At 40.5% G+C, this 26,807-nt stretch overlaps 1 protein-coding gene across 2 annotated transcripts in view; it reads right to left on the bottom strand.

Moving 5' to 3' along the window:
* FRMPD4 (FERM and PDZ domain containing 4) overlaps positions 1–26,807 on the bottom strand; it is a gene marked incomplete at both ends in the record, with an annotated part of 306,467 nt that overhangs the window by 41,025 nt on the left and 238,635 nt on the right. For both annotated transcript variants that reach the window (XM_082486931.1, XM_082486930.1), the window contains one exon: positions 26,103–26,205. In XM_082486931.1, the coding sequence (XP_082343057.1) occupies positions 26,103–26,205 (103 nt within the window). The remainder of the gene's footprint in view (positions 1–26,102; positions 26,206–26,807) is intronic.

Here is a 26,807-nt window from a genome sequence, read left to right on the forward strand (position 1 = left end):
AAGATGTCAGAAACTGTAGAGGAATGATGCCTGTATCAATAAGACTGCAAAAGAGATCTATGGGAATTACATATAAAGAGGAGGAAAGATTACTGAAAATGTGAAAATCTTAAAGATATTTTTACTATGTCACAAATTAACTACAATCTTTTATGATCAGAGCTTCATTTTCATTTGTAGCAATAGAAATCATTACAGCTGCTATTCATAATCCTTACAGCACTGGCATTTTCACTTTCAGGTTAGGGCATTGTGTATGTAGTAATGAAAGGTCAGGCTTTCACATACATCCTTCATTCCTGCAGCTATTCAATTTTTTCTTTTCCTTAATGCTTTTAAAAAAACAGAACATCAGATAAATTCTGCTGATTAATTGTTAAATGCTTTAGGAGCATCTTGTTTTAGAGAGTTATCTGAGCTTTTATTAATAATGCGTAACATTCACATAGGGCTATTTTGTGTCGGAAGTCCTTCACAGACATTATCTTAGTTCTAAGTAATCCAGCCAATAAAGAAAGAGAAATTAAGAAGAGGAAGACACAGTCAGAAATGAGATAAAGCTCTTGAATTCTGAAGAATATTGTATTTGCAAGCACTATATTATATACTGTTCTCAGTTCAATATTATCGGCTTTGTTACTGTTCCTTAAGAAAAAAAAACATTAATTCAAAGAGTAAATGGTATTTTTCTTTCAGATGCCTGAGAGCTATTATTTTTGCTTTTAAGTATTATTTGCTTTTTTAGAACCAGACTATCTGCTCCAATCTAAGAGCATCTCTATTCTTTGTTATAGAACACATTGGAATTGTCATGTTTTAAATAATTAAAGATTGCGGGAAATAATTTTATTACATAAATGTTTCAAGAAAACAAGATTAATTCTATTCCTCATTAACAAAACTTTCAGTGGTTAGTGGCTTCAGCTTTGTGGGTATTATTATTACAATAATAATACTAATATCTGCAAGGTTAGAAAATTGATGGATACTGAGCTGCAGAGACTAATGCAGAATGATTTTTGCTTACTGAGTCTGGAATACAAAATTGGTTGGTCAGATGCCAAATACATATCCATGTGCCACTGAAGCAGTGTAAGCAATGGCAAATGTGATTTTGTAATGATTTGGATGGGCAGCCAAAGAGGCTACTCTTCTTAAGCTACCGTGTACGTGGCACAGTAATTCAGACAGCAGCAGTCCCGGCATGCAACCTGTCTACCTATATTTGCATCCCCACACATTACTTAATATATTTAAGATGTAGACTTGTATGTGGAGAAATTGCATCAGAATTGTTGCCAGCCAGTTAACCACTTGCTTCTGTTAAATTGCATTAGTTATTAAAAAGTGCTGCCATGAATATATACCATATATCCGGTATGCTTAAAATTCAAAGGTTCAATCCTCTTTTGTTTTCTACAGGATGTATTTGTTTATTATACTAAAATCAATAAGATAGGACTTTAAAAATGTATTCTATTTTAAGCTCTGTCCAACCTTTCAAAATCATATTGTTAATTTTCATTTAATGCATCCAAATATTTATGCTGGTTAACTTTATAATGTATTTACATTGTTATACCTTTTATTTTTTCCCCCTTTTGTATCACTAGAACTACATAACTTGTTTTACATTTTCCTTGGGACAAAGAATCACCAATACAAGTCTCATTGAAAACTTACAAAGCAAATGTACGCTGCATGTAAACGTGGTCCTTAAGATAAAACTTAAACGATGCTGAAGCTGAAATTCTTCTTTGATAAATCCAAAATATATTGCAAAATAAGGGGAGGAGGTAAGGAATGTTTGAAAAGAGTAGAAGCAAATTACCCTGCAGACACAAACCAAGCATAAAATGCTGAACAGTTGCATTCTTCTATCCACACAGAAAAATGAAGACATAATTGCAGTGCAGTCAGAGGCACCAACGTGAGCTTTAGTCTAGATAGGATGGGCAACAACAGCAGTAAAAATACCATGCCGCCCTCTTCAGTATCAGTTATATCCCCCTGGGAAAACGCCCACAGTTCCAGAGCCAAGCCGGTGCTTCGTTATCCCTACCAGCCTGATTAAAGTTCACTTGGGGATAGGATTCGCACACGTGCTGCATTCAGGCCAGCCCCAGCCCACCGCCTCTGCAGCACTGCTGCGCTGCAGCAAAAAAAAAAAAAAAAAAAAAAAAAAAGTAAAAAAAAAAAAAAATTAACCAGTTTTATCCCTGTCCTCTCCTGCTCCTTAGAAGCGGTGGGTGAGGGTCAGGGCTGAGGAGAAGGACAGTAAAACCTCTCTCTGCTCTTTAGGGAAAGGGGGAGGGGGAGGAGGGAAGCTGTTTGTGGAGGAGGCGAATATGCAACTCGCCATGTAGCTGCAGCCAGAAGGTGGTAGGAGGGAAGATGGATATTGGTATAGGGGAAAAAAGCAAAAAGGACTGACTTCATACGACTTGCTAAATTAATTTCATGGGCATTTTCTAAATAATTTACCCAGTATACTCGTTTGGGTTTGGTTTTTTTTTTCCCAGCTAGGTTTACATCCCCTGTGGTTTGACGGGGCAGTTCAGAGTGCTGAGCCCCCTCTGCAGAGCGGGAACACGCTGGGGCTGTGCTACCCAGCACCGAGGGGCTCCAGGCCCACAGCACTTGGGCAGGGAGCACGGCATGTCCAGGCCCAGGCCCAGGCCCAGACACGGCCACGGCCCCGGCCCCTGCTCCCGGCACAGCCGCTCTGCTGTATCGAGCCATTTTGTGACACAAAACACTTAAGCGGGCAGAGCTGTCATTAGGCCAGTGGTGTCCAAGCAGGAGCCATTATCCCACAGTGGTGAGGGCACACCGCTGCTGCAGCTCTGCTCCAGCCTGTCAATAAGCATCTCCTGTGGGCAGAAGCCGGCGCTGCTGGTGGCTGGCGGGCTTCTGGTTCGGAGCAGGGAGATGCTTGCCTGTGAACTGCAAGTGGGCTGAGGTGAGAGACCAGGCTGAGAGGCCCTGTCCACCCCTGGCACCCCTCCTGACAGGACGCCGGCAATGAGATTCACCTCGGGCTGCCTAATGGCATGAGGTACCACAGCTTGGAGTACTTCTCTAGACACTGTCTGTAATGAGATGGACAGCTGCAAACAGTCTGTCCCATCTTCAGCATGGCTACAGGCAGCTACTTTGGGCTAAAGGCCCAACTCCAAACAGCTGGAGCTCATAGAGGTGAATTTTCAGTTCAGGTACAGGAGCAGTTTTATTGTTCAAAAAACCACATGCCCATACATGCCAGCAGGCTGCTCTGTGGGCTGCACACAGTTTTGAGGCCACCTCAGGCTTTGGCCACTGCAGGGCTGGCTCTGGCAGTCTGAGCTGACATAGAAGGGTCTCCCATACAGGCAAACAAAACAACTTAAACGAATCAAAAAAACTAAGCAATATTAAGGTTTCCCTTCTACAAAATAACCCCTATAAAGAACAACCTTAGGGGTCTGCAGTTTTCTTCTCTTGGGTGCACAACCCCTTCTTCTCTCAAACAGCTGACACTTCTGTTTCATCGTTAGTATGTTGAGGACTTTCATTTAAAGATAGTCGATAAAGTCGTTAGGCACCACAAATATCCCTCACTTCAGCTGCAATCATGAGATAAGCATCAAAAACAAAAGCTTCAAAAGTCTTATCTTCTTCATTTGTACACACTGACAATGATCTATCTGCTCAAGAATAAATTCCTTGTTCCAAGGACGTGCATTAAAATTCAGTTCTCAAAGGGGACATAACAGAGGATTTAGCATGCAAAGGATACATGTTCTTTAAAGGCTATATCTCAAACTGCAAGATTAAAAATAGACTTGTCAAAATTGAGTCTGACAGAAACCACCATAACATCTCCTATGTTCCAATGGACATAATACTCTTCATTATGTAGTCATATAGTAATTTTTCTGGGCAACCTGGAGACTTCTCTGGAGTCTAATTAGACTGCAAATGTGATTTAAAAAAAGCAAATTAACCCCCTACTTTAAAATTACATTTACTGCTGATGCAAAGTGCTAGGTTATGAGTATTGACTCACAGTTTCTTCACATCTACAGGTCAGTAGTTTTTCGCATGCATGTTAGCGACAATAATTTTGCCTTTAGGTTGAATCTGTCAGAGAAAAGGGGATGAGAGCAAGAACAAGATCTAATCAGATAGGTCACAAAACACTGATCATGCATTTTTATCACCTGCAACCCAAACTAGATACAAAACTGGCCAGGTGCATTTCACTAATTCCTCATGTCATGTATGGCAGGAGAAGAATAAAAAATAGAAGAGTTAATTATTATTAATCTGTTATTCTACAAATAATGATCCAACTATTAAAAGTCTTTTAAATCCTACAAAACCCTTTATTTTTTTATTTATTTTCAAGATATTTTTCATTCCTTAATTCTGTCCTATCCTGACTTTTTGCATTTCAGTGATGCTAAGATAATCTCTGGGCATGAGTTCTTAGCCTACAAAGATCAACAGCCACAAAATTGTATAAAGAAAAGAGGCAGGGGAGAGAAGTATCCTTACAGAATTGGATTCTCAAAGCTAATCATTAAAAAGAAAAGTGGAGGAAGGAGATCAAAGAGCTTTGAGAGGATTTATTTTGTTTGCTTCCTTCCCTCTACCCTCTCCCCAGCTGCAGCTTCCCAAGAAAAGTTCAGAGTTCATACCTTCCCTGTGGCTCTTCTGAAGATCCAATCTACAGACGGGAAGTTTCAGGAAGGTCACCTATGAAGGTGATCTTTGCCCCTCAAAACCCCAAAATTCAGCATTTGAACCATGTACTATTAGCATTTTTAAAGGCAATTAGAAACAATACACTCTACGAGTTCTTTGCTTCATCCTGTGAGACCAAATGTCAAACTTTTGCTTTGCTGTTCTGCGTGCTGCTGTTGCCAATATCATTAACCTATTTATTCAGCCTGATGCATCTCAACGTTTTGCAAAATGTGGTGGTGACTTTGTGCTTCACCCGCAGTGCTGCTGCTGCCTGGCTCAACATCTGGGCAGTGTCCCCATCTGAGTAGAGGCCTGAAGACCTCTTCCTTTTCTGGCCATGGGCAAAAAATTCCAGGTGTTCCAAAGGCCACCCATGGTTTGGCGGCTTGCAAAACAAATTCATTAGTTACACAAAGCCAGCCACTAGACATGCTTATAGATCCCTACAGCTATGTTACGCTGGCTTTAGACCTGCCACTCCTTTTATCTCAGCTGGCTCGTGGGGAGGGAGATGAAGGGAATGGCGAGCTGCCTTGGCTGCCCCCTGAGCTCGCCAGGAGGAGCAAGGGCAGAAGGGACAGCTCCTCTCCAACCTGTGGTCTTTTCTTCCTGTATCCTAGGCTGGGAAATATTCCAGCCCTTCAGATGCCACCTACTGCTTGTCGGTCTACAAATTACTAACAAGTAATTTGGAAAATTACACTGCTCTGGAAACGTATGAGTCCTTTCCCTCTGCAGAGTAAGGGTGAGATCTGCACACAGAGTCATTCCTGTGTGCTACAGCGGGGAAGGTGGAAGGGAAAGGGGAAGACAAGGATAAGTCTACGGTTTCCACTTGAAGATTCCATATTATATACATATATTCATTAAGGAGGTCTTTGATTACATGTGCAGCCAATGAAGGGAAGATAATGTTGTAGGTTACAGTGTGTTGGAGAGAAAAGAGGAAAACAGGAACCTGTAGATTCTTGTTGCGTTGCTTTTTAAGGGGAAAAAAAAAATGACCAGGAGTTACCAAGAGTATTCAGGACTGCTAGGGAATATGTAGGAAAATGAAAGGAGGAAAAAAAATCATTATACTTTTTCTAATTAAAAGGGTTGTAGAAATAAATCTTCCGCAAGAGAGAATATTCTGTAAACAAGTAATTGTGTGGTCTCTCTGACCTTTCTCTGAAACAACTGGAACCTGTCCTATCAGATACAAAATGCTGGAATAAATAGACTTTGGATCTGATTTTGTCTGGTGGTTCCTAAATCGTTGTATTCCCCTTCCAAATGATTAATTCGTTTCATAAAAGCTTGTGTTAATGCTCACATTCAGAGGTTACCCAGTACACACAGCACTGACATTTTTGGTTGACATTTGCTTCTCATGAAAGTTCTCCTGAACTTCCAGCAATCACCACTGAACTATCTGTTACATGGAATGTAACTGTAAGTTCTGAATCTAATGAGCTTTCTCCGCACAAAAGGCTTAGCTCAGGAAGGAAGATGATTTCACTGAAAACCACATTACAGTGTATGTTGTAAAGAAGGGTGCTATCAATTAACCACATATTTTGTTTTATTTATTTAAGCTGTACTTTAATAGGTAAGAATTTGAAATAGGGAGACATTTCTGATTCAGCCTGCTTTGGGTTTCCATCTCTAACACTGTACTGAGGACTGGAAAATTAAACCAATTAACTTAAGGAAAATAACAACAGAAACATGAAAAGCAATGAAATTTGATTTCAAAAACTTTACCATTATTATAATTAGTGTAAAGATGGTAGTGATCACACATATAAAGGTACTTCTTACAATCCATCAGATAAATGGTTAAACTACACATAACACTTGTGAGGAAGAGGATGAAGAGAGGAGTAGTAGAGGAGATGTGGCAAAGGCAGGTCTCCATTTCCTCCCCCTCTAACCTCTTTTCATAGTAAAACAGCCTCAAGAAAAAGAAGATGAACTGATTTATATCAGAAACTTTATCTCAGTGCTGTCCAACTTGCACATTAAATAATGGCGTATCAAAGCCTACCATGACTTAAAAGCTATGATAAACTTGTATCTTCTGTTTTCACATTTTTGGTCTTTCAGAGCTTATGATTTTATGCTCTTTCTGCAGTCTACAGGTCTTGGCTTTTCCATTCAAACAAGACTGGGATTTTCACCCATTCATATGAATGCCACGACTCATAACAAAATTACCTAATGGTTTAATTTGGACTCATGAAAGAAATATAGGAAAAGGACTTCCAACTGCCTGCTATTGTACAGTAACTACACAAAAAATATCCACTGTTTTTTTCTCTTGTAGGTAGAAAGCGAAGTTGAAGACTGCTATTGCAAGCTACAACAGCCCTCCATTCCGCCCCACGCATGTCTGCACCCTGCCCCAGAGATGCTGATGTGAAATTGGTACAAACAGAGGGTGATGCAGGGGTAAAATGGTAGTAAAGTCAGGGCATAGACTATCCTACTGAGGCACAAAACAACCACAAAAATGCTAAGCCTCTAAATGTTTCATTTATTTACAACCGTCATTTATCATCACTTGTACAGCCATAAAACCTAACCCACTACAAACCCCTCAGTTTCTCATTTCTCTATGGTTTTGTATTGCAATATTAGCATTACCTTAAAAATGGGTTTGGCCTACTTGAAATACCTAATTTTCACCTCATGTTTTCTGAAGCCCTTGGTAGGCACCCAGTTTCAGAGAAGGTAGAGTGACAGGAAAGTAAAGGGAGGGAATTAGGGAGAGTGACAGGAAAGGGATCTGCAGTGGCCAGCATGGGTAGCCATCAGGAATGGCATCTCACAAAACCATTCCTTGAATTACTTTAGATCAAATAGGTAAATGCTTTCTTAAAGTGTGTTATTCCACCATTTGACAGCTATATCTTAAATAAACTGGAAGGCTACAAGTAGAGCCACTACAAGTAATCCATGGGGTAATCCATAAACAGCCTGATCCAAATCTCCCAAAATCCATCAAAAGATTTCCACAATCTTCAGCAGGCTTTGGATGAGACTCATTTTGCTGGAGGATGAACATTGCTCCGTAGTTCTCAAGAAAACTAAGCACAGGTGGCAAAGCAACACCTTTCCTGTCCCTTTTAAGAGATCTTTGTCAAATGTTTCCCTTAACAAAGCCTTAAACAAGTAGGCACTTCTTTCCAGAAAGGAGAAGGTAAGTATTTCTAGAAGCAGGCAGTATACATTTTTGCATTACAGTTACGGACACGTCTTTTATAGATTCAACATACAGAATATTCATCATGGTCAGAGCTGTCCCTAAACAAAAAATAAAACGGGCATTATTCTCTATGCCTGAAAAACCAAATCATTATCTATCTCAGGTAAATAAAAAATAATTAATTTACAAAGCTGTAGAATTGCTTTATTTGCACTTGACTGTTTAACAGGCAGGAGTTTTAATTGATCTGGCAATGACAGGATAGGGGGAAACAGCACTATCACTGCCACTGTATCATGTTTAATAATTGTAAAATGCTAAATTTTATTGCTCTATTTACAGTGATAACAGTATTGTTAAACAGCTATCATAAAAAAATGTATTTTGGACCAAAGAGCCACTGAAATTTGTCTGTATAAATTAAGCTAGACATAAAAATCCATGTTTATAATGATAGTACCTTGTTTGAAATAAAAAAACAGTGCATGGGTGATGCAGCATGAGAAGCAACTGGTATCCTACTGGAAAATTCATATTATCCTGTCTCATGCATCAGATATCTAAATGAACAGCCTTGACAAGAGCTTTTTTTTCCTCCTCATTGTTAATGACATATATGCAAAACCACTGTAATTATTCTAAAGCAGCAGCTGAAGGAAAAACTCTCATGAAGATATTGGTAATCTGTCAGAAAGAGAGCACTATGAAGACAGCAGGCAATTCAAAATCCCAATATTTTTTGCTTGAGACAATTTAGCTGTTCAGAAGCATCTATCAAACACTTATACAAGCACACATTGGAATAGCTTTTTAAAGTTTACTATTTACTCAATAGACTATGCTTTCTGTGAAATATATAAAGTGTAACATGAATACATTTTAAAAATGTGCAGTAAAGCAGCTATTCAAAGTAGCTACTGCATGTTTTGGTAAAATGCCGTCTTTCTAATCAAGGCATTAGGAGTAATTAATTCCTACTGTAAATAAACTGTTGCTTGAATAAAAACTAAGTCTTAGATCAGTAAATCCTATCAGACTAAGGCACTTATGCCATAATCTTCACCACAGTACAACCGAACCAAATTATTATTTCTTCCTACTGTTTCTGACATTCAGAGCTGCACTTGCCAAAACAGAACTTTTCCAAGCATTTAGTGCAGAAAAAAAAAATTGGTACTAAAAGCTGAAGGAAACACACTGTAAACTGTGTATGTTCAGCACCATGTACCAGGAAAGGAACTGCTTATCATGCTGCATTTGACTTCCACTCAAAAAACAGCTCACTAGCTCCTGTGAAATAATGCACACCTCAAAAAATAGAAAAGAAAAGAAAAAAAGAGAAAAAAAAAGTCATGTCCTGCACAGCATTGATATCCGGTGAGGCTGCAAGGCAGAACACATCCAGCTGTGGGCAAGCCCTTGAAAGACACTCTGCATAATGCTAAATGCAAGTAGACCAAACATGGGCATGGATGACAGTGAGCAAGTGCCCAAGAGCAGAAAGTTACTGCTGTAAAATAAGGCTACTGGCTTTGGCACCTTCCCGGAAGAGTCACACCTTCCCAGTAAGGGCTGATAATCCCACAGGGACTGAGAACAGCTTTTTAAGGTGCTCATAGTCAGAATTCAGGTCTGAGAAAGGGCAGTCTTATTACTCCTATGCATTCAAAGATCCAAAGAACATCATAAAACTTAGATTGGATTTCCTGCAAAACATAACCCCACCCTACTAACCAGTTAGTAGATGCTTTGTGAAGGCCTTTATTTCTGCTTGAGCTACAGCACATCTTTCCAAACAGATACAAGATTCTCATTTAAACAGTTGAAATGACAGAGAATGAGCACAGCGCTCTCTCTCTCATCTCTCCAGGTGTTACTAGCTGCAGTTTCTTAGGGCTGGACTGTACTTTTCTACCCAGCTGAAGAGGTGCCTGCTATCCAAGTTCTTCCTTGTTCAGATATCCACATTCAGATAAAGCTGTCTTGATGTCTCCTGCATTAACGTAACTAGGCTGAGCTTCTTATGACCCTCATAAAAGGGACAACTTCTGGCTCATTTTTGCTGCTCTTCCCAAACTACATCCAATTACCGGCACACTTTCAGAAAGGGACAGCACTGCAGACATTCTATGGTTATGTATAAAGTTTATGTTGCCTCCCTACTCCCACTTGATCTTCTTTTTCCTTTTTATATCCTTTTTATATTCATTCGTTAGCTACAATGTACTGCTCTGAAAGGTCAGATTCAATGAATTATTTAATGCAATGGCAAGCTGAGGCACAAAATGCTGCCTCTTAACAGCCTCTGGTAGTTTCACCCTAGGCTGAGCTTCAGTTCAGCGAGCCAAGGGGATCAAGACAGGAATGCTCACAATAATGGCTTTAATTCACTTGCTCTAAGCAACAGGCACATCCACACTGTGCTTCACCTTGGCCAGGCTTTTTCTGGAGCAAAGCTTTTACTACCAGAGGCCATATTCAACACACTGTGCTGGGAAATAGCACCTGCTTTGCTATGCCAGCACACGACTTTCAAAACGCTTTTCCCTCTATTTCTGAACTTCTGGAATTTTGCCAGCTATTGTCATGTGACAGTGGTGCCATCAGCTTGAGGTGGTAAGACCCAGCGTGAGGTTACTGCAACACCATGCTGCACAGTTAACTACGAGATGGCAGGCACCACAGGATTTCTCTGAGGCTGCTCTACCAAATGCTATGCATCATCAACAGCTTGCAAGGAAGTCAGACAACACAGACTAGACCATGAAGAACTGCCACCCCCCAGCCAAAACACACAACAGACAGCAAGACTGCCTCTGAGAGGAAGGCGCCATATACATTAACCTTCATGCCCTATATGTAACCTTCTCCCACAACTTCCTCAATCACCTCCCCTTTCCCACAGTTGGTCTTTCTTCCTTGATCTTACAGTCCCATTCCCTCTGCACCCTGCCCATGCAGCCTCTCAGCGTGATCTTGCAGGTCATGGACTCCATCACTCTCTTGGCTAAGACATGCTTCTGCCTGCTCACGAGCTGATCACTGCTCTTTCAGTGCTGTGGGCTGGAAGTGAGATGAGGATGAGTACATGGCAGGGCAGACGTGGTATTTGGTCCACAGCCCCAGTGGGTGGACACTTGGGCTTCATAACCCACTAGCAGAAATGTTCTGATGATACAGCCCCCAAAATTCTTCCCTGGTAAACTCCTCGAAGTACAAGTTTGCTGCACCCCAGTGGACAGCACCATAAGGACCAAAAAGCTGAGAGGTTTTGCTTCAGGACAGTGAGGGCAGCTCAGTATCCTCAGCAGTATTTTTGCTCCATCTGGAACAACATAAAACACATGGAAGACAGGGAGGTGATGTAAGACAGCCAGCATGGCTTCACCAAAGGCAAGTCCTGCCTGACCACCCTAGAAGCCTTCTAGGATGGAGTGACTACATCAGTGGACAAGGGAAGAGCTATGGGTGTTGTCTACCTGGACTTCTGTAAGGGCTTTGACACAGTCCCCCACAACATCCTTCTCTCTAAATTGGAGAGAGATTAATTTGATGGGTGGACTGTTTGGTGGATGAGGAATTGGTCAGATGGTTGCATCCAGAGGGTAGTGGTCAACAGCTCAATATCCAGATGGAGATAGGTGACAAGTGGTGTCCCTCAAGGGTCCATATTGGGACCAGTACTGTTTAATATCTTCATCAGTGACACAGACAGTGGGACTGAGTGCACCCTCAGCAAGTCTGCAGATGACACCAAGCTGAGTGGTGCAGTTGACACGCCTGAGGGATGACATGCCATCCAGAGGGACCTGGACAAGCTCGAAAAGTTGAACCTCATGAGGTTCAACAAGGCCAAGGGCAGGGTCTTGCACCTGGATTGGGGCAACCCCCGGTATATCAATACAGGCTGGGCAGAGAATGGATTGAGAGCAGCCCTGAGGAGAAGGACTTGGGTGTACTGGTGGATGAAAAGCTGGAGATGATCCAACAATGTGCACTCGCAGCCCAGAAGACCAACCGTATCCTGGGCTGCATCCAAGGAAGCATGGCCAGCAGGTCAAGGGAGGTGATTCTGCCCCTCTACTCTGGTAAGATCCTACCCAGAGTGCTGCATCCAGCTCTGGAGCCCTCAGCACAGGAAAGATATGGACCTGTTGGAGCAGGTCCAGAGGAGGGCCACAAAAAAGATCAGAGGGATGGAACACCTCTCCTGTGAGGACATTGTGAGAGAGTTGGGGTTGTTCAGCCCAGAGAAGAGAAGGCTCTAGGGAGACCTTATTGTGGCCTTTCAGTACTTAAAGGGGGCTTATAAGAAAGATGGGGACAAACTTTTTATCAGGGCCTGTTTCAATAGGACAAGAGGTAATGGTTTTAAGCTAAAAGAGGGTAGATTTAGACCAGATAGAAGGAATATGTCCTGGATATCAGTATCCTGGACACTGGCTGCTCATGGCTTGGATGGGTGTACTCTTTACTGGCTAAAAAACTGGCTGGATGGCCATGCCCAGAGAGTGGTAGTGAATGGAGCTAAATCCAGTTGGTGGCCTGTCACAAGTAGTGTTCCACAGGGCTTGGTACTGGGCCCAGTCCTCTTTAATATCTTTATTAACGACCTGGACAAGGGGATCGAGTGCACCTTCAGGAAGTTCGCAGATGACAAGTTGGGTGGCCTTGTCAATCTGCTTGAGGGTAGGATGGCTCTACAGAGGGATCTGGACAGGCTGGACTGATAGGCTGAGGCCAATGGTATGAAGTTCAACCAGGGCAAGTGTCGGGTCCTGTATTTGGGCCACAACAACCCCATGCAACGCTACAGGCTTGAGGAGGAATGGCTGGAAAGCTGCTTGGTGGAGAAGGACCTGTGGGTTTTGGTTGACAGCCAGCTGAATATGAGCCAGCAGTGTGCCCAGGTGGCCAAGAAGGCGAAAAGCATCCTGGCCTGTATCAGGAATACTGTGGTGAGCAGGACTAGGGAAATGATCGTTCCCGTGTATTCTGCATTGGTAAGGCCCCACCTTGAGTACTGTGTTCAGTTTTGGGCCCCTCATTACAAGAGGGACACGGAGGTGCTGGGGTGTGTCCAGATAAGGGCAACAAAGCTGGTGAGGGGTCTAGAAATAAGACTCATGAGAAGTGGCTGAGGCAACTGGGGTTGTTTAGGCTGGAGGCTAAGGGGAGACCTTATTGCTCTCTACAGCTACCTGAAAGGAGATTGTAGAGAGGTGGGGGTCGACCTCTTCCCGCGAGTAACAAGCAATAGGACAAGAGGAAATGGCCTCAAGTTACGCCAGGGGATGTTTAGGATGGATGTTAGGAAAAAGTTCTTCATGGAAAGGGTTGTTAAGCATTGGAATAGGCTGCCCAGGGAAGTGGTGGAGCTGCCATCCCTGGAGGTATTTAAAAGACAGGTAGATGTGGTGCTTAGGGACATGGCTTAGTGGTGGTTTTGGCAGTGTTAGGTTGATGGTTGGACTAGATGATCTTTAAGGTCCCTTCCAATCTAGACAGTTCTATGATTCTAAGAATTTTTTTACAATGAGGGTGGTGAAACACTGGCACAGGTTGCCCAGATAGGTGGTAGATGCCCCAATCCTGGAAACATTCAAGGTCAGGTTTGACAGGGCTCTGAGCAACCTGATCTAGTTGAAGATGTCCCTGCTCATTGCAGGGAGGCTGGACTAGATGACCTTTAAAGGTCCCTTCCAACCCAAACTATTCTATGATTCTGTTATAAAATACTGACATTCTTAGTTTGTCAGCCTGAAGTACCAGCTTTGCCTCGGATCACTCTGACCTCCAGCTCTGCCCTCCTGAACTCTTCAGCGTCTCACAGGAGCTGTAGCACTGGCTGTTGCTGCCTTACTTACAAAAGCCTCATGATACCCACAGCCTCTCCTGTGATGGAGGCAATCCTCAAAGGGATTAAATTAACTGTATTAGGTATCTTAAGAAAAATGTATGCAGCATATATATACACATACATCCATAGCTAACCTGTGTATGCTATGAACGCTAATATTAAAAAAAAAACAAACCCATAAACCCAGTAATATAAAATGATAAGGATTATTAACAAAACCCTATGCTCACATAATTCTCTATTTTAACATGCATGTTCCTAGTAAAACAGAAACGAGACATGAGTTTCTAATACAGGAGAGACTCACAATGGCATGTCAGAAGTGGTGCTTTTTATTTATCACTTTTAGGTAGAGATACTGGAAATATTTCAAATAAATATTTTAAAAGTCTAACACAACTCTCCTTGTAACAGATCGGCTGTACAAACCACATATAATGTCATTATAAGCTTTTAGTTTAAATGAGCTGCAGAACCTCAGGTTCTCGTTTCTAAGTAACGCACACATCCCAAATCCATGATAATAAAGGTTTATGAATCACATTGTCCCTCTGCACATACATACAAATATATGCAAATGCATACATATGCAGAAGACACACTATGCAGAAGACATTCTGCATGCTTATAATATATGTCCAATAAAGAGCCCTAAGACTTACGTTAGCAAACTGTATGTACCTCAGAGCATAAATAATATAATCTCCTCTTTCTCTGACATAAAAAAAATATGGTTGCAAAAGAGTGTTTTGAATTTTCTTTCACTCCCATATGTCAATATGTGGTATAGTTCCTCCCTTAAACCCATGGCAGTTTGTATGAATTATTAATGAACTCAACAAGCCTGCTGGACACTGTAACATGATTGTAATTGGTGTAGAACACTAAGAAATTGCTTCAATACTTTTTAAGGAGCAAAAAGCAGTATCTTTACTAACACAGTTGTCCTAATATTTAATTAAAGGCTTTGAACACAAACAGAATTTCAGATAAAATGCAGAACAAAGGGGTATTTCTGGTCACAAAAGTATAATTTCCATGTAAAACTGAGCTGTAAGAAGAATGACACAAGATAAAGAATTAAAAGGAAACTGGACTGCAGACTCAATTAATGAACAGTTTTAATTTTTTGCTTCCTTCCAAAATTGAGAGTTGTTGCTATTATTCTTGATAAACTCTTATGCAGATGATATTTTCCTTTTAAGTCTCAGGCACAGTAATGATGCATAGGAAAGAATATTGAGCAGGAAGACAACGTATGGAACAGAATTCAGTGCAACGATTAAACCTCATGACTCCTACAGTTTTTATGAAATACAGATGACCTCAAGGATTTTAAACTGCTACAGCAACCAACTTTCTTCTCTAGAAGAATTGCCTTTTTGTGCATTGCTTTCTAAGTAACAGACCTGCGGAAAAGCTGAAGTGATGATCATAAAATAGGCAAGTTCCATGATGTAAGATGACAAGACCTTTGCCTCTCCTGGAGTCTTGTTTGATTCATAAGCTGAACAAATTTGGTTTTAACTAAACCTCCAACCAAGCTGAATTACTTTATTTAACAATATAGACAGCGGACTGCAGGGATTTTCCCTTGTGCAGTAAGTAAAATACATCAAAATTTAGTCTGCATGAAAAGGAATAAGAGCTAACAGAACAATTAACATCTCAGCACATACTATGTAAGAAATATGCCTTTAGGGTAGTGGAGCTTGATGGCAATCTGGGTTTATCTCTGCAGTCTCTGTTTTGGTATTTGCTTTCTCTATTTTGCTGTTTCTTACTTCTTGCTTTCTCAGAAGCAGTTTCTCTTGGTTTCTCAGATGAAGACAAAGTAAGACTAAGACCAACCTCCTTTGGAAGTCACCTGCTGTGAAATACATGTGATTCATCTTTCCGCTATTACTGTTGCTGCTTCCAGGAGGTTTGCAAAGACTCGGATGTTTCAAGTCAAGCAAAAAGTAAAACAGATAATAGTATCTTTGGGATAAAAAAATGCTAAAGTGGAAGCTGAAATACTTGTCTTACACTATTTTTCATGTGTTGTTTCTAATAAATTGCAGATGATCAATTGTCACATCAGAAATCAAACCAGGAAGAGTTGACTAATAAATCCCACAAAAATCTACCATGTTAAGCTGAATTTTGAAGCATTCAATATTTTTTAAAGGTGAATTTATTTTTAGCCATTTTTAATTTCTACTAGTTTTTGTCTCAGATCCTTTGTTTAATAAGAAACTGGTTTTGTTCTTTGACCATCCACTATGACCTGGAGTCATGTCAATCACTGGTAATATTTAACTGCAGAATCTCACTTTGGGGGTTAATGAGTCAGAATATGTAAAACCGTTCTCCTTCCTTTTTAACTAACCTTCTGGTTGGGCATATCCAATGAAGTTAGCTGTAGATACTCAATCTCTTGGCAATTTTGGGAGTCCTTGTTGGCTGTACTACTGCTAAATTAAAAATATGATCTAAACCTGTGTTATATGTTTTCTCGTCCATCAATCAACACAGAAGTCCCTATAACTTTTCTATTCCAATTACATTATACTATCAATTGCTAAGAGAGACTCTGAGTCACAAAATTATTCTTTTTGGAGAGAATCAGAAAAGAGAAATGACTTGCTAATGACAGTCTTAAGCCTTTTGATCTTATTTCTCAATGTTTTTGAAAAAGCTTCCAAAAAAAATTAGGTCTTGCCAACACAAAAAAAAACTTAAAACTTTAAAGTCAACGGCACTGAGAGCCAGATCCAATTTTCTTACAACACAATTAAGTCTAGACATCTCTGAATCAAAAAGAAGTTTGGATTGAGAGAGTTTTATCAGACTAGTATTCAGCCAGGTACTTCTAATCTCTGCTATTCTTGTGATTTTCCAGCTCCATAGACAAAATACAAGTTACTGGTGTCAAGCACTGTCACACCCACATGCCTTTGGCTGACTGAAAGGCAACATTGCTGTCAGAGCAGGGATATGCAATGGAAGTGTAGAGATAGCCATTGTAACTGGACCCTAATGTTATGAGGGACAGCTACCCTATGGGCACACACAGCTTCAGGAGGCACCATTCTTCATTGTATTTTACTTAATAGACTAAATGTAGTCTGGGAAGCACACAGTATTCTGATACTAAAAATCAACTCAGAGAGTCAGGAAGCCAGAAAGACATAGCATCAGCACACCAAAGAGCCAGAGAAAGGTCTTGCCATCTTCAGGAACTCCTGAGTCAGCTTTCCAGTACACAGTTCATTAAAATGACACCATTATATCAATGGACCATGAGCTAATAAACCTCTCCATGACACTTTGCTCTGAGTTGGGTTTTACCCATTTCCCAGTCACTCTCCTTACCTTCCTCCCACCCCAGGGAGTGCTGCTTCCACCTTGACAGGAAAAAAAAGTGCTCCCTTAACTGCAAACACAGGATGACAACACCACTCAACATATCAGCTGCCCACAGTATCTAAGCAGCTCCAAGGGGAAGGGCTTAAGACCTCCATTTATTCATATTTTTCAATTACACGGTTCAAGATTTTTTAAAAGCTCACTGTGCTATAAAAAAGACATACATAGCCACCACACTAACAGTTATGCTAGCTTTATTTTGTCCAGTTTGACAAACAAATGAGTTTTTGTAAAATGCACAAAACCCTTCAAATGCAGACACTGCCAGGAGCTTCTACAGAACTAACAGCTAAAGACTAAAGGTATTTCAAATTCATGAAACTATACAAGACATTGCAAATTGGTCACAGTCTTTTCACCCTTCTCTCTCAACAGTTTAAATTACCTTTTACATTTCCTATGAGCACTGGTGCATATAGAAAACTGCCACCCCCAAAGCAGCATTCCTTAAAAAAAGGAGATTAGAATTTCTCTGATAGAAGGTGCCTGTAAGCAGACACAACCCTCCAAGGCTCAACTTACAAAACCATAAAAATACCATGTTTGCCTCCCAGCTCTTGACATCACCTTTGCTGTCTTTCTATCAAAATACAGCATTTGGGTACAGTTCCTAGTAACTACAAGCCTTTTGCTTGATACTGCCACTACCTTTTAGTCTTTTAAAGAAGCATTTCTCTGCCATCCTGAAGATATTTAGGCAGCAAATAAAAACCAGTTAATTTCTACGATCCAAGTGTCCAGCACTGTCTCAGGATAAAAGGGAATACTGATCCACATAGTGTGTAACACAAGCCTTCACAAAGCATCACAGGCCTTATCCCACGCAACTATCATATCTTCATCAAAAATGGCAATGTTTTCCATTACAACAGCTTCATTAGCTGATGGGTATGTGCTGAATCAGTCAGCAACTGACTGGCAGGATGAGGGAGTTGTAAACTTCCCAGTGAGGGCAGCTCCACCCTTCTGGAAGGGCAGAGTTGCTCTGTGAGTTCCGTGCGTGCAGTGGTGAAGGCATCTCGGTTGTCTTCATACTTCACAGTCATTCCTTGCTGGCAGCCTCAGACGCACAGCACAACACTCTCCTGTCAGCCCATACTGCTTCTCCAAGCCCAGAAACTGTTCTGCACAGACTGGCGCTTCCCAAGCAAGCTCCTGAAGCTGTCTCCATCTTGTCTTCTTCCTTGTCTTCTGCTTTCTGCTGGTTAAACTGCTCCATATCACAGCGCTTGTCTTGTGTAAGCGTAGCTGTCCTGTAGTAATGTCCTCAAGGCATTCGCTCAAGCCACAGAATATTCAAGTACCAACAGCACGATGTAGAGGGCTGACTTGCCCAACATAATCTTTTATGATTTGGAAATGTCATCCCAAGAGAGACAGATAATGAGGTCAGGAAAGAGATACCGTGAGATTTCTGTAGTTTGACCCTCCCTACCCCAAACACAGGACATGAGATTTGTAGGCACCTCCTGCTACATATTACAAGCGGAAGTAATCCCTTGATGCACAGGGCTTGCAGTGACAGCACAAAGAAGGATAAACATCTACCGCAGAGCATGCAATATAGGAGAAATCCATCACGTGGAAGAGTTAATTTATAATAAACTCAAAGCTGGGTGTTCATTTGTATGGAAACAACTACTTTGAAACATTCACATTCGCGCATCTGGCTTCAAAGTAAATCCTCCGTGCAGACAAGCCAATGCTTTTGCTTAGCTGTATGAGAAGCGGTAAGCCTGCTTGTCACAACAAGCTAATGAGAGCAACATCTGCTGGTTCACATCTGAAGAAGGCACTTTGTACAGTTGCTTGTGTTTTGGGCACAGCTGTTCCACATCTCTGTCCATACCCTCGCATTCAGTTACCATAAAGCAATTTGTTACGGAACAGCTGACCTGAAATTCATCACGGCTGACTCCTCTTTCCAGGGGATAACAGAGTAAGATGGTGACACAACACTTCAACCGGATGACACATCAAGCCTTGGAATTTCAAAAAGACCCTAGACTTGCTCACTCCAGGGGACATCCACCATGGTGAACATGAAAAGAAACTTAAAAATTAAGTTCTCAGCATTCCAAACATTTGAATTATAACATTTGAACCCAATCTGTCTAAACCATGTCAGCCAACTTTCTGCTAAGAACAGAGCAAGGATATGACACTGCCTGCTTTCATAGATACAATGGATTTAAAAGATAACAATTTCAACAGTTGGTATTGATTTTAACAAGTAGTATCTCTATGCAGCTTTCAACTCAGCTTAACTCTAACAGCCCTTTGAAAAGGCAGGCAAGCATTTCTGAAACCATATTACAGATTAATAATTAAAAGCTAGAGAGAACTGAATTAGCCCTCAATATATTAGCTTAAGTACCAGAAGCGTATCACCACAGCAGCCAAGACAGAAGGTAAAGTAGACAATACTAAATCTGCGCTTTCACAGTTAGATTGCAGCAGCTGATTTAAACTACTTAAGTTCTCTCTGTATTATGTTGCAGAAACACCTCAAAAGGTAGAAGATATACATCTAACAACACCCCTCAAGTCAGACAGGAACTAAGTTCTCATATCCTCAGCTTGGGCCAGCTGATTAGACGTAGCTAATTAAATGACCTGGCAAAAAGCTTATCTCCATTGATGTCACTTGTAAAACTCCTACAGATAATTTGGTCCAACGTTTTGTCCCTCTGTTCAGCGTTACGTATCTAAAACTCAAAAACACTAGCAATTCATAGATCAAGGCCTGACACAAAATAGGTATAGCCTCTGGATTTATATACCAAACCGGGAGTATAATGGAGTACCTTCAGATTAAACGGTCCTCGTGACTGGTTTTTCAGGAAAAGCAGGTTTCAAGATTCTCGGTTGCTAAGCAGTATCGTAGCTAATAGCTTAATATGCTTGATATTTTCTCTATGATGTTGATGAAGAAAGAATGTCTTTAATATTAGTCCCCCAAAATTGCTTGATCCAATATACGAAACAGTCTAAGCCTAGAGACAGAAATTGTATTTGAAAATGGTATTTGCAGCTGCTGTGAAGAGACTATGATGACAGGCACTGCCACTGAGCTCCCTTTTGCACTTGCGTTTGGCTATGATGATGCGGTGAAGGCAAACTGGTCCCCTGACACACACACACGGAGTCAAATGGCAGTGACAGAATCCTCATCCACTCCGTGACAATGGTTAGAAGGGCCAGGACTGATTAAATTCATGTTAGCACTTAAAATGCAACATGCAGCCTGAAATCCTGGAGGGTTCCATCTCTCCAATCTTATGGTAACACAAAATTAAAACAGAAATTCTACTGCAGAATCAAAAGAATCCTCCAGATCCTCTTGATGAAAACTTGCCATGACATTAACTTGCCAAAGCAAGAGTTATTTCAGAAAGGGGTTTGAGTCATTTCTCTTAAATAGAAAATACAGCCAACAAGAAAGAAAAGCCGTTAATGAATTTCACCTTTTTCAGTTCTTGTTTTCCAATTAAAGTCTTTTAGTGGAATTCCACAGGACGTCAAATACTAATTTACTGCTGTTACAGTTTCAAGGAACGGACTAATCTAGCCTAATTTAGCAACCTAGAAGTCAGGTTTCTATTCTAAGGTAGTTTTCTGTGCTCCTTCTTTAGTTAATGCATAAATAAAGCTTTCTGTAACAGGGTAGTTTATTCCAAAACAAGTATCTCAGATGGATCACTCTCTTCAGGTGCCCATCTCTCCTCACAGGCTGCCTAGGTAACTATTTTAATTGAAGTATGAACGAAATACCACTACCGTGCCCTACTCAGAGTTTGGTTTATGGGGTAAGCAGTACATCTGTGCATCACTTAAAATTTCAGTAAAATACCTTGCTAAATAAAAAGACATTTTACATATGCTGGGATCCTTGTAGACTAATGCATATTCAGTACAATCTAAGATAAGCAAGTCATTCATTCATGTTACAGAAATTATCTATAAACATATTATAAGGCAAATTATTTGTCAGATATATTTAAGTGTTTTTAAAAAGGTGTGGTTGGTTAAACTGATTCTTAAAAGGATAAAATTTAACATTAACCAATGATAATGAAATACATGCACGTCTTAACAACCAATTAATTGATACACCGCATTAATACACCTTCTAATACATTAGTTGCTGCATTGTTGCTCACCTTCAAATATGCAAAAGATCGGTACATTGGGCAATGACTTCAAGTTATCTCAAAGTACTTATTGTTAAATATGTGTGAAAAGCTTTATGTCACAGAATCTGTATCAGCTGTAAAAGAAAACCAAGATAAGTAGCTCCTGCTACAATTTTGAACCGACTGCACTTCAAATACATCTTCTTTCTTTAGTATTCTGCTCGCTTGCTCTTTGCCTGGACTGTAACCATACATTTAGAAAACTGGGCTTGTTTCTTCCTCTTTTTCCAACTTCAATAACTGTCTATCTTGAACAGAATACATCTAGACTGCAGCCATAAGTGATGCTCATAAAGGTGACCTCTTTTTGTAAGGGAAACCATAAACGTGACTTCTAGGTTTGTGCTTGAAAATAGCTCAGGAGAACATAATATGGTGCAAAAGCCATTGAACATTACCCAGAAATAATGAGTCCTTATGTGTTTTGTCTGCAAACCATACCGTATTCATATTTCTGCAACCTTGGCTTTCAAAGGACAACTTGAACACTAATTAAATGTTGCCAGTAAAGCAGAGCCAAAAGAATTAGGTGGATGAGAATGACCTAGAGGGGATATTTATAATTAATATCCCCAATAATCTCTCCTCTTGACACCTCCTAGGATACAACAGTATCCCTCAATTCTCAAAAAACAAACCAAAATCTTTCACCAGGTTGCTGCTCAGCACCCCCTGGAGTCAGCAGAGGTGGCTTTAATATAGTTTTCTACTTAAGGAAGCTTATTTTCATAATGAATGTTTAGAAAGCACACACATAATTAAAATACTAAAATGCAATAGACACAATGTGATACTTTTTGTATTATGTGTTCCCTTTATCTTCTTCCATTTTTCCCATAGTAAAACCATTACACAAAAGGGACTTTGTTAAAAGATTGTTCTATTTCTAATCCTCTAGGAGTAAAAAGTACACAATATGGAGATTATAGGAAAAGGGCTGAAGAAAAACAAATGATCTGAAAAAAATTGCTCTAACTTATTTTGTGGAAAATTTAGAAATACAGCAAAGTTATTGATTAGGGACATGCTTTTTCCTAATGAAAAAAGATTTAATTGACATTTTTCAGATACCCTTCTCGGTGAACATTCTAACATTCCGGTGGACAAACTTTTTAAAATTTTTGGATTTAAGTTAGACGGTAGCAGAAATTCCCTTTTCCATTTTCTTTTCCTTCGATAGTGTAAGTCTTTTCATAAGTAAATGTCCCAACAATGTTTTCTTGGAAAACAATTAAGTATTGTATTACACTATTTACCATTGACACTATTCACAGTTCAAGGTTGACTAACATCTAATGTTTCTGTATCCTTTTCCTTGGAAGTTTTGAGTCTTGCTAAGCTTGCTAAAGCATGATGCTTATCTGGTTATGAAATATGCCCCTTTTTTCCTCATGCAGCTTAGGATTTTTCTGTTTGGCATACTATGATCTTTATGTCCGTATTCTTCAAGTAGATTAATTTTTTCCACACTCTCTGCAATTATAAAGACAAATGGTTTCTTGACTTTCCAAAAAAAAACTTTGAGGGAAAGCTGCATAAAAATAGCCACAGAATTTCACATCACAAATATAAAATATACCTTGTTATACCTAATCAGCAAGAGACCATGCAATCACAGAAAAAATACGGTGTTGGAATATAAATTTTTCATTGATGTGCTGCAGTGACCACAAGATGGTACAGTGTAAGACCCTGAGGGAAAGGAGGAAGAGGAGTCCAAGCTAAAGAGCAGACTTCAGCCTGTCCAGGGCACTGGTGGGCAGGGTCCTGTGGGATGCAGCTCTGAAAAGCCAGAGCCCAGTAGAGCTGGGTGATCTTCATGGTGCGGCTGCTCCAAGTTGCAGAACGGTTCACTCCAGTCTGCAAGTAAGTGGGCAGGCACAGCAGGACACCAGTGTGGCTCCACAAAGAACGCCTGACCCAGACGCAGCGCAAAATGGAAGACAACCAGAGATGGATATGGAGAGAGGTTACCCAGGAGAAACAGAGAGGCCCTACCTGGCCAGGCAGGGATGGAGTTTGTAAAGCTCAGCTGGCACTGAAACTGGTACAAGATGTGAAGGGTAACAAGAAGAGCCTCTACAGCTACATCAGCAGTGAAAGCCAAGAGAAATATGAACTTGCTGCTAAATGGGGTGGGCAACCTAATGAGGGACACAGAAAAGACTGAGGTACTCGATGCTTTCTTGGCTTTGGTCTTCAGTGGCAAGGTCTGCCCCCCTGTTCCCTAAGCTCAGTGGCAGAACTAAGGGAACAGAGGTAGGCAAAGACTGAATTATGGACTGCTTAGGCAAGAGGGACACTCACAAGTCCATGGGCCTAGATGGGATGCATCTAAGGCTGCCGACGGAGTTGGCTCATGTCTTGTAAAAGCTGCTCTCTATCTTTGGAAAGCCACTGATTAAGAACTGAAACATCTGCACAGTGCGGTTGTGAAATCTCCGTCTTTGGAGATATTAAAAACTTGATTTGACAAGTGCTGAGCAGCCACATCTAACTTTGACATTAGCTCACGTTGAGCGAGAGGTTAGACTGGATGACCTCCATAAACCCCATCTCAATTCTATGATTAAGCCCATTACCTAACCTGTGCATCTAAAACATACTCATCGCTGACCACAGATACACTGCTACCAGCCGGAATACAAGATTTCAAAATTGCTTCCATGCACATTGAAAACTGAAAGCAAGCAGTTCCAAAGTTGCAGATGTATCTAACCCATATGAAAACCTTCTATTATACAGAAGGGATTCATTATTTCCTTGGTGTAAAGAACTGCTTCTGCTATGGTGTCAGGACTGTTCAGTGACAGTGTCTAATCATTCCAGGTGTCCCCACTGGCATGAAAAGAAAGCTTTTCATTTCAAATGCTGTAATATACAACCCCAATACATTCCACTCTGAGTCTCATCAAAGAATGAGTCTCTGTCAAAATTTCAATGGCAGATAGATTTTGAGAGCAGAGGTAGAATTACAGTGTAAGAAAAGTGTCACCAAAAGCTTCCCCTGGAATGCAACAACACTTAATTTAAGACACTACCTATGGAGTCAACATAATGACATTCTTATTCAGTTTCTCATTTGAAGGCAGACAGAGAATCAGCTACACGATAAACTCAGTTTGTCTCAGGCCTAATCAATCTATTTTCCTTGTTGTTATTACTACATATTTCTGGCAGCAGAGAAATGAGATAGAGATCCTAATTCTGATAACTTACATATCAAAGAATCAGGGAAAGAATGAAGACTGCTTTATCACTTTATGAAGACACAAAGACATAAAAAAATAAGTTTAAGACCCATTTGTGATGCTCGTACTGATGGTCAATACAGAGTACAGGACAGAAATTTATTAGGAACAGGACAGTTCCTGCAGTTCATGGGTTCTCTATCACAAAAAACAAGAGTGTCAAAGTCCCTCTTAATGTGCTGTGTTTGCATTAGTTCACTTGCAGGTTAACATTTTTTTTTTTTTAAATCTGAGAATGTATCGTATTTTGTCTAAACCTGCCTAACAGATAAAGGCATCAGCATTGCTAGCATCTTTATACCATTTCTGTAGCTCCTTTAGAATTTTGCTTCACAGTTGAATCCCCGGCAAATAAGCACCCATTTGCTCAAGAGGAGTACAACTATCATGGCACCTGCTGCCCAAATTTCTGGAAGCAAATCTGACTTTTCAAAATTACACTGGCAACACTGACAGCTACCAGTTCTGAGAAGAGGTACTTACACAGTTAAAACCTGAGTATCTCCCAGGAATCGACTAGATTCACCAATTCAGAGTTTACAACAATAAAAAGGAAAATACAGAAACAAAACTGTTGTCCAGCAACCAGGTTATTGGAATTGAAAATAATCATGTTTATATTTATTTTTTTAATTATGAGTCATTTTTCTATGTTACTTAAAATGCAAAGCTTATTATGCGAACCACATCACATCTTTCTCTACATCCTGAGCGTAGAATCACAGAATCATAGAATGGTTTAGATTGGAAGGGACCCCATAGGCAGGGACACCTCCCACTAGACCAGGTTGCTCAAAGCCCCATCCAGCCTGGCCTTAAATACCTCCAGGGATGGGGAATTTGTCAGTCCTTCTACATCCCATTACAAATATTAACATTTCTCCTTTCCTGCACTCTCCACAGTCACTTTTTGGCCTTGTTTTCTGCCTCCTATCTACACAGCCCTCTCTGCTCTTTTCACACAAATTTACCTACCTGCAATCCACCCAAACACTCTTTGAGCTTCCTAACATGTTCCCATGTACACACACCCATCTGCTCTCAAAAATCACCCCACCACTTTTTCTTTCCTCCTCACATAAGATGGACCAGACTCATCTTTCTTCATGTGAAGAAAAAGCAATACAGCAACAGTGACTGGCGCTGCCTTGCTCCAGGAATTATCTTTTCAACAACCCATACCAAAAACAAACAACAGAAGAATACTATGCCATTTTTGATACCCAAGTATTTTGATACCCAAGCTATTTCAATATCTTATTACATTTTTTCAGCTACCCAAAGGACATTTAAGAAGACACTTCATTTCAATACTAAAAGACTTCACCATTCTTCATTATGACTAAAATAACATAATTTTCTCTTTTCTCAACCATGAGAAGGCAAGACTTGCAGTATTATCAAATGACTGCACAGGCAATAAGCCACTGGGTTCATAGTTTAAGTGACAGGACATCAACTACCTGACAAGGTCGATGACTCTCTCCCTCGGAGCAGTGCTGACTGGCTCATCATTAATCATTATGATCTGATCCCCTGGTATAAGCTTTCCTTCAGAGGGGCCGCCTGGAGATAGATAAAAAAAACCCAGAGGTTAGCAGACCATTGAAAATGCAGAGACACACTCTGTTGTTCACATACTACGTGCTTTTTTCTTCAACTAATGGCATGTTTAACACTAACACTATTTCTGACATTACCAGTACTTCCTCATCAGGAAAATCTTGAAAGCTAGTGGCTTCGCAGCTTCTACTGAAGTTCCTCAAGTTAAGTTCCAAACTCACATCTTGCCACCTAAAAATAAGGGCTTGATTTTCTGGAGAGCCAAAAGAACCTCTCATAAGAGGTGACCTAATTCACCTTCTAAGGTGTGATCAACCATACCTTACTCACCCCTGATCAATGTTTGTTTGATATTCTTGTAAGACCACCCTGAGGATGACTCCTTTTCCTGTAAATAAATGATCCTGTTTAACTACCGTTATGATCAGGAAATCTTTTTCCCCAGTGGCTACACCAGGTCTTCCCTGTTGTCTCCTGTCCCAGCAGGCAAAGTAACACTGGAGAACAGCTTATTCCTCTTTCCTATGAAACATCACTTACATATTTGAAAGTCATTTCACGGGTCTCTCCTCTGACTTTTCTGTTCTGGGCAAAGCAAAACTGTT

Source organism: Vanellus vanellus (genome assembly GCF_965231255.1).
Source record: "Vanellus vanellus genome assembly, chromosome: 1".
In the NCBI taxonomy this organism is placed as follows: Eukaryota; Metazoa; Chordata; class Aves; order Charadriiformes; family Charadriidae; genus Vanellus; species Vanellus vanellus.